The 7,410-nt window shown below is 41.9% G+C and overlaps 2 protein-coding genes across 3 annotated transcripts; one reads left to right on the forward strand and one right to left on the reverse strand.

Moving 5' to 3' along the window:
- The first annotated feature begins 1,108 nt into the window (after window positions 1–1,108).
- On the forward strand, window positions 1,109–1,867 carry LOC102473581 (40S ribosomal protein S4, X isoform). Its single transcript, XM_014590101.1, has one exon. The coding sequence runs from the start codon at window positions 1,109–1,111 to the stop codon at window positions 1,865–1,867; it is 759 nt and encodes a 252-aa protein (XP_014445587.1).
- A 637-nt stretch (window positions 1,868–2,504) lies between these two features.
- Window positions 2,505–2,912, reverse strand: LOC102499780 (ubiquitin-conjugating enzyme E2 variant 2-like). 2 transcript variants are annotated; one of them, XM_014590103.1, is made up of 2 exons: window positions 2,737–2,912; window positions 2,505–2,610 (listed from the first exon to the last, which is right to left on the reverse strand). In XM_014590103.1, exons 1-2 carry the CDS (start codon window positions 2,898–2,900, stop codon window positions 2,505–2,507), a joined length of 270 nt encoding a protein of 89 aa, XP_014445589.1. In that variant the 5' UTR covers window positions 2,901–2,912. The 2 variants fall into 2 exon arrangements, with proteins under 2 accessions (XP_014445589.1, XP_014445588.1); XM_014590102.1 differs by having other exon boundaries at window positions 2,505–2,590; window positions 2,714–2,912.
- Between the last annotated feature and the right edge of the window lie 4,498 nt (window positions 2,913–7,410).

Genomic DNA, 7,410 nt, shown 5'->3' on the forward strand with positions numbered 1-7,410 from the left:
GAGGGGCGCATCACTCACTGGTGACAAAGATGCAGGTTTATCTTTCCTCTAAACGAGGCCACTGAATTCACACCGAGTTCAGAGATCACTTTGCACCACTCTCCACCTTGCTGTCGGGCCGGGCCCTCCAGCTCTCGGCCTGCCTGGTGACTTGGCGCTGCTCAACACGGCCTTCTCTCTTGAATCTGGGTGCCACGTGGGAACAGGTACAACAGCACATAGGTAGCTCCTCCTGCAGGCCTGTGGCTGCCCCTCTCTCCTCCTCTCCCCTTCTTCTTCCCTTTACTGTTCTTTCCCACCTCTTCCCCTCTCCTCTTGCTTTTCTACCACTGTCTTTTTCTTGCTTTCATTCTGTTCCCAGTTTTCAAAGTGTATTTATAAAGAGCACATCCCCGGAGTCCAGCGTAATGGAAGTGTTTCACATCCTTTGTCTGGTAGCAGGCTGCCACCTCAAGGGCATTGCAGACACTTCACACACGTCCCCTTCCTGCGGTGCTGCCGAATTCTCAACCACAGAGCATCTCGAGGGCTAGATGCCCCCTAGAAAACAGAAGCTAGCATAAAGTATTCATTAACACCGATAAACTGCTCATGTGCGCACATGAGGGAATTAAGCTGTCATCCTATGACCTGTAAGGGGATGAGAAGCAAACATAAAATATCTGATGAAATAATAAGCTATCTTCTAACAACTTCCTGGTAGGAAATAGTCAGTGGGCCACCGCTGCAGTTAGGTTGAGACCACGTGACTGAGCTCCAGCCAATGGAAGGTGTGAAAATTATAGACTTCTAGGTGAGGTGCTTAAAAACATCTCTCATAGACTTTGCTTACTCTGTAGCTACAAGATGTAGAAAGATTGCTTAGTCTATACTGTCTTTGTAATATAACAGATATTTTGTATATACTCATATATGTAAATAATGCCATAATATGGTAAATAATATATTATTTTTATTGGATTTTGGAATTTGCTGTAGAAAAACAGTTTAATCTATCTTAACTCATACAGTAGAAAAGTACAATTTTTTTTTCATCGATACACCACCACCCCCCAACATTTTTTTTATTATAAATACAGGGATTGCCCTTTCCGTTCCTAGCGCAGCCATGGTTCGGGGCCCTAAGAAGCATCTGAAGCAGGTTGGAGCTCCAAAACACTGGATGCTGGATAAATTGACCAATGTGTTTGCCCTTCGTCCATCCACCGGTCCCCACAAGCTGAGGGAATGTCTTCCTCTCATCATTTTCCTAAGGAACAGACTTAAGTATGCCTTAGCAGGAGATGAGGTAAAGAAGATCTGCATGCAGCGGTTCATTAAGATCGATGGCAAAGTCCGTACTGACACGACCTACCCTGCTGGTTTCATGGATGTCATCAGCATTGACAAGACCAGAGAGAATTTCCGACTGATCTATGTTGCTGTCCATCGTATTACACCTCAGGAGGCCCAGTACAAGTTGTGCAAAGTGAGGAAAATCTTTGAGGGCACAAAAGGAACCCCTCATCTGGTGACCCATGATGCTCACACCATCTGCTACCCGGATCCTCTCATCAAGGTGAACGACACCATTCAGATTGACGTGGAGACGGGGAAGAGTTCTGATTTCATCGAGTTCGACACTGGTAACCTCTGTATGGTGACAGGAGGTGCTAACTTGGGAAGAATTGGTGTGATCACCAACAGAGAGAGACATCCTGGCTCTTCTGATGTGGTTCATGTGAAAGATGCCAATGACAACAGCTTTGCCACTCGGCTCTCCAACATTTTTGTTATTGGCAAAGGTCACAAGCCATGGATTTCTCTTCCCCGGGGAAAAGGTGTCCACCTTACCATTGCCAGAGAGAGAGACAAGAGCAGTGGGTGAGATGGTCTCTAGATTTTATGTTGGAGAGGCCTTCATACTCCATTAAAGATGATACAGCGTAAATAAATAAATATAGGTATCAAAACAATCCTGACTATATTTTTGATACTACTAGTAGTCAGCACCCACACCGCTTCAAAAAGTATCACAATTTGTGACAATATTCATTGTACCTGCTACCTTAAACAATGTCGACTGCAGCTCTTTCAGTAAGCAAGATGAATAAAGCATGTCATTTCTGTTTTTCCTCCTTGGGAATTTTTACTTTTCAGAAACACACGTGCTTACACCAGTGCCATCTGACACTTCTTGCCATGCTTTCATCTTGAAAACTCGAATTCTGTCTCGAGTACTGCAGGCTTACACTTAAATGACAGCGCCTTAACAAGAGAAAAAGAATTGGGCTGCATTTTCTCCTTGGTACCTGAAAACATAACGGGTGCACAGATATTAAATATATTCTTACAAATGTCAGTCATGCTTACCAGCTGGAATTCTATTACTTAATGTGTGGGTATTTGCATTGTGATATTTAATCAAGACATTTATATGAGTAGAAGATTGTTGATTTAAGACAAATTCAAGAGCCTCTAAAATCAATTGTTGTATGTTTGTCCTTCTGGTGGCTGTGGAAGCTTCATATTTCTTTGGACATCATTGGATGTTGTAGCTCTAAAAGGACGACTTTAATGCGGTAAGAGTTTTGCCATTTTGCTAATACTGGTATACTCCATGCATCCACCATCCCACTGGAATTATTTACCCCATTCATATTAATTTTTGTTACAAATCTAACTGATGGAGGCGCTTCTGGGTATTGAGGTCCACATTCTCCTTTCAGGCTATATATTCTGTTTTCATCATTTGTCCTTGGTGGCCCGATAATCACGCCTGTCCACCTTGTAAGTGTCACATCTTCATCATCTTCAAGGCCGCAGCTAACCGAACCATCGCCTACTCCTTTCTGTCCTTCTTCATGTTCCCCCAACAAGCGAAAATTACAAGGAACTTTAACTCCTGTGGAGACCGCCATCTTCTCCTGCAGTCCAACACAGCCTGGAAAAGTACAATTTAAGCACATAAATAATCTAATAAAACTTGGCACTGAATCCTTAGCTATGACACCAAAACTATGAGCAACAAAAGAAAAAACAAGCAAACAGGACTTCATCAGAATTAAAAAATGTCATGCATCGAAAGACATTATCAGATGCTTGAGATAATAGATATACTAATCACTCTGATTTGATCATTACACATTGTATTTATGTACAGAAGGCTCATGCCATACCACACACACACATATACAATTTTTTAAAGAATTATTTTTAATTTAATTTTATTTATTTATTCATTTTTATTTTAATTTGACCAGAGACATAGAGAGAAAGAGAGAAAGCGAGAAAGCAAGCCACCAGGTTCGGGACTCGAACTGTGGTCAGCCCTGTGGAAGTATCCAGTGCCTTAGTTACCATGCCACCTGCTGGTATACAATTTTTATATTGTTATGGCTCCTTTCATTTTTTATTGCAACCAAAACAAGACATTATCAATAGAGTAAAAAGGCATCTACAGAATGGGAGAAAAGTTTTGTAAGTTGTATATCTGATAAAGGTTTAATATCTAGATTTATGGCCAGCTCAGTAGCCTGGTGGTTATGGGCCAGATCTCCTACGGTCAAAGTTCAAAACACAGTTCAAAACCCAGCCTTGGCAGTTTGTAAAATACATTGGGAATGTGTGCATGTATGTCCAAAATGTTGACAGGATGGAGAAATAGAGGAGAAGGGATTGCAGCATGACCATGTCTCATTGGGTGCTTTCTCCCTCTCCTTCTCTTTCTCCTTCTCTCTCTGTCTCTCTCTGGCAAGTCACACACCCTCTGGCAATAAAAAGAAAGAGAAAGTAAAATATTTTTATTCCGCCTTTCCTATACAAATGGAATCCTAAAATAATATAAAATTGATGAGGAAATGTTCTCTTTAGAAAATGATCCCCCTTTAAAAATGAAGATGAAGAAGAACAAGGACAATAGGATAAATCCTCTAATAATGCAACACCAGGTGAGTATCTGGGCAAGGAGCATCAAAGGCTGCTTACGTCACCAAATGAAACCCGACCAGTACAGTGGGCCTCCTGATGGAAGAACACACAACCACCTGGTGTGGCTAGATTGTCTTCAGCATCAAACACTGCATGGTGTTGTTCACGCTCAGTAATAGTTCCACTGGCTCTGTGTGTGTGTGTGTGTGTGTGTGTGTGTGTTTGACAAACATATTGAACTGTCCGTAACATGTTCATTCAGTCATAGTACACAGTTCCATAAATTATTGCATCTGTTTACGTGCATTTATTTACATGACCTTTTGACCAAGGTCAAGTGTGGTATCTGTCCTTTAATATTTTCAGGGTGCCCTAAGACAGCGTCCAGGTACATTAAGTAACTTCCCTGGAGATCTCAAATTCTCTCCAATTCTTATTTTTGTTAGTGTTGGCTTACCTAACAAGGTAGGTAGGTTCGAGTTTGTCTGTCTGCCCCAACCTGAGTTTTCCCACAGTTCCTGTATTTTTCTTTACTTTCTTTTCTTTTTTCTTTTCTTGTGTGTGTGTGTGTGTGTGTGTATTTTAAAATGAAATAATTTGTTTTGAGAACAGTGTGTGGGAACATCATTTGCACATGCTTGGAGCTCTTTGAGGGATTCAAGGTGGAAGAGTGTAGCAAAGGGGGCCTTGCACAAGATGTCCACTACTTCATCATGGTGGCACCAAAGGAGCAAACGCTTAGGCCTCCTCATCCTGCTGTTGCTCAAAGTCTGCAGCCAGTTTCCTGTCCCCAGGGGCCTCATTCGGTCCTTATAAATACAGTTTGAGGTATATCCATTGTTCCATGTGAACAAGACCACTGCAACCCAGGCCCTCAAAGAGCTGTCAGGCCAGGGGAGGGGATAAGCCGTCCTGTCCAAAATTCTGTACTCACTCACGATTGTCTCATGCCGTCTCACTTCATGGGACAGTTAGAAAGGCTTCCCTAAAGAAATGGCTTTTCAAGAAACAAAATGAGGGCCAGCTCTGTAGTGCGTGGAAAGCTGAATTCCACATGGCTGACTGCAGTTCAAGTCCCTGGCCCAGTGGCTTGAAAAACATACTGGACATGTTTGAATGCCCCAAATCCTAGCAGGACAGAGAAACAGAGACGGGACTGCAGCATGACTGTGCCCCATTAACGATTCCTTCCCATTAATGATTTCTCCTCTCTCTCTCTCTTTCTTTCTCTCTCTCTCTCTCCTCTCTCATACACACATCCTTTAGCAATTAAAGTCGTTCCATAAAATAAGTAAACCTGGTGTATAGCTTTCCTCTTGTTTTTTTAAAGAAAAAAATGCTTCTAAGTTTAATTTAAAATCACATTGCATGTAAAATGTTTATTTTAGGAGAAGCATTTATTGTGACATGGTCTTCATTCCCCGAGGGTTCAGGGAAAGGGGAGTAATCATAAAAATCACGTCGCAGTCATGTCAGCACCGATGGTATCACAAGCTGGTACTTTTCCAGAGTATTTCTAGAAGTGAGGCTAGGGACCAAGTAGTGACTGAAAAAAAAGTTCTGTTTTGTTTTGTTTTGTTTTTAGAGGACTCTTATTCCAAATAAAGATTTGATTTTTAAAAGAATGTTGCAAGAATTTACATTATTACCTTGAGCAGTAGTTAGTATCTTGATAAATACATTCATACCTTCTAGGAGAAAAGGTTTTTTCCTTATATCAATTTAAAGAGTTCAACCTCTGCCAAATGGTACCCATAATCTCAGAGCACTCCCGTACCACAGCAAATGGAATTGGGGGGTCCGAAAGTATCCCCTTTTTCTTTTTTTTTTCATTTTTTTTTAATTTTACAAGGGTTATGTGCACTCCTTGGAGAGAGACAGAGAGAGAGAGGTGAGAAAACCCCACCCCAGAGGCATGGTCATGCTGCAATCTTCTTTTCCATGTCTCCCTCCTTTCAAGAGTCTGGGCATGCATCACATGTGCCTTGCATGTTTCTCAAGCTGCTGGGTCCGGGATTTGAACCTCGCAGTGGGTCTTGTGTCAGCCGCCTTTACCCCCAAGCCATGGGCCAGCACTCCCTCTTTCGTTTTCCTAGTTATTCTTTCTTTTTCCCTAGGTTTTGCTATAGTGCCAGAGAAACACAGGGAGATGGAGAGAGGGAAAGTGAGAAATCATTCCCCACCTCAAGAGTAGGTGATCCTGCCTCAATCCCTTCTCCTTCATTCTCCTCCTGGGATTTTGGGCACACACATACAAGCACCCAGTGTAATTTTCAAGCCATCAGGTCCAGGACTTGAACCATGGTCAGCCATGTGGGAGTCCAGCACCTTAACCACCACACCACCTGCTGGTCCTCTCCATTCTTTCTCCACCCTCTCTTTCATTATTTCCTATTAATATCCTCAGGCATAAAATGATATTGAATATTGCCATGAATTTTTGCAGTTTTGGGGAAAAACATCTGAATTACTCGAATAATTGAGCCATTAATGCAGTGATTGATTTAAATTATTCAGACCATTGCCTGGCGCTTCCCTTATGGAGAGCCATGAGCTTTGTAGGACTTTCTGTCAAAGTCTCCAATTTATGCTCCCCCGCACTCCCACAGTGATTCACCAAAATTCGAGAATAATGCATTTTTCAGTGGCTCTCCACGTGTGACCCGGGGACCCTGGGTGTCTCCAAGATCCTTTCAAATAATATCAAATCTATTTTCACAATAATGTTGAGACACTATGTGTCCTTTACACGCCTGTCCTCTTCTGAGTCTGCCATGGAATTGTCCAGAAGCCACATGCGTGATATCAGAATAGATTGAGTAATGCCTATTACTCTAGGCATTTAAAAGGTACCTGAAAAGTGCAAAACAAGTTTATTCTGACTCTTTTTTTTTTTAACTTTGGAAGGTATAGTTATTTATAAATGGTGCTATTTCTATTAACAGGTAATGATTTGTTATTATTTCTTAAAATACTTTTTTAGATGTATTTAATTTCTAAAATTATATATATCAATAGCTATAACTCGTATTAAAAATAATAATAAAGCTCTAAAGATGCTCAATTACCTTTTGTCTTAGTTTTATGATACCGAGCATGCGCACACACACGAGAGCGTGGAGCAGAGCTGGGCGCCCTCCACAGGGTCTGGTCATGCCGCGACCCCCTTCCTCAGTCCTCCAGTCAGTTTGATCTCGGGCTCCTGCAAGCCTGCCTGGAGTGCCTCAGACCACCCAAGCCAGGAGTCAGAATCCGAGTCACCGTATGGATCTGCCTTCTCTTAACCAGTGCATTACCACCGTCCCATGGAGCCAACCCAGGAAACTCAGTTATGTTTAAGAATGTAAAAGAGATCAAAAAACAAACATACAAAGGTACTGCTGTTCTAGCACAATTAATAACAAAAGTTTTAAACAGGCTCATTTCATTTTGGGCTTGTCTAATACAGTCTGTTTGGGGCCAGGTGTGGTCATTTCGTAAGCTCTCAGCGTGACTAGGCTG

This window comes from Tupaia chinensis, unplaced genomic scaffold (assembly GCF_000334495.1).
Source record: "Tupaia chinensis unplaced genomic scaffold, TupChi_1.0 Scaffold000404_1, whole genome shotgun sequence".
Lineage (NCBI taxonomy): Eukaryota > Metazoa > Chordata > Mammalia > Scandentia > Tupaiidae > Tupaia > Tupaia belangeri.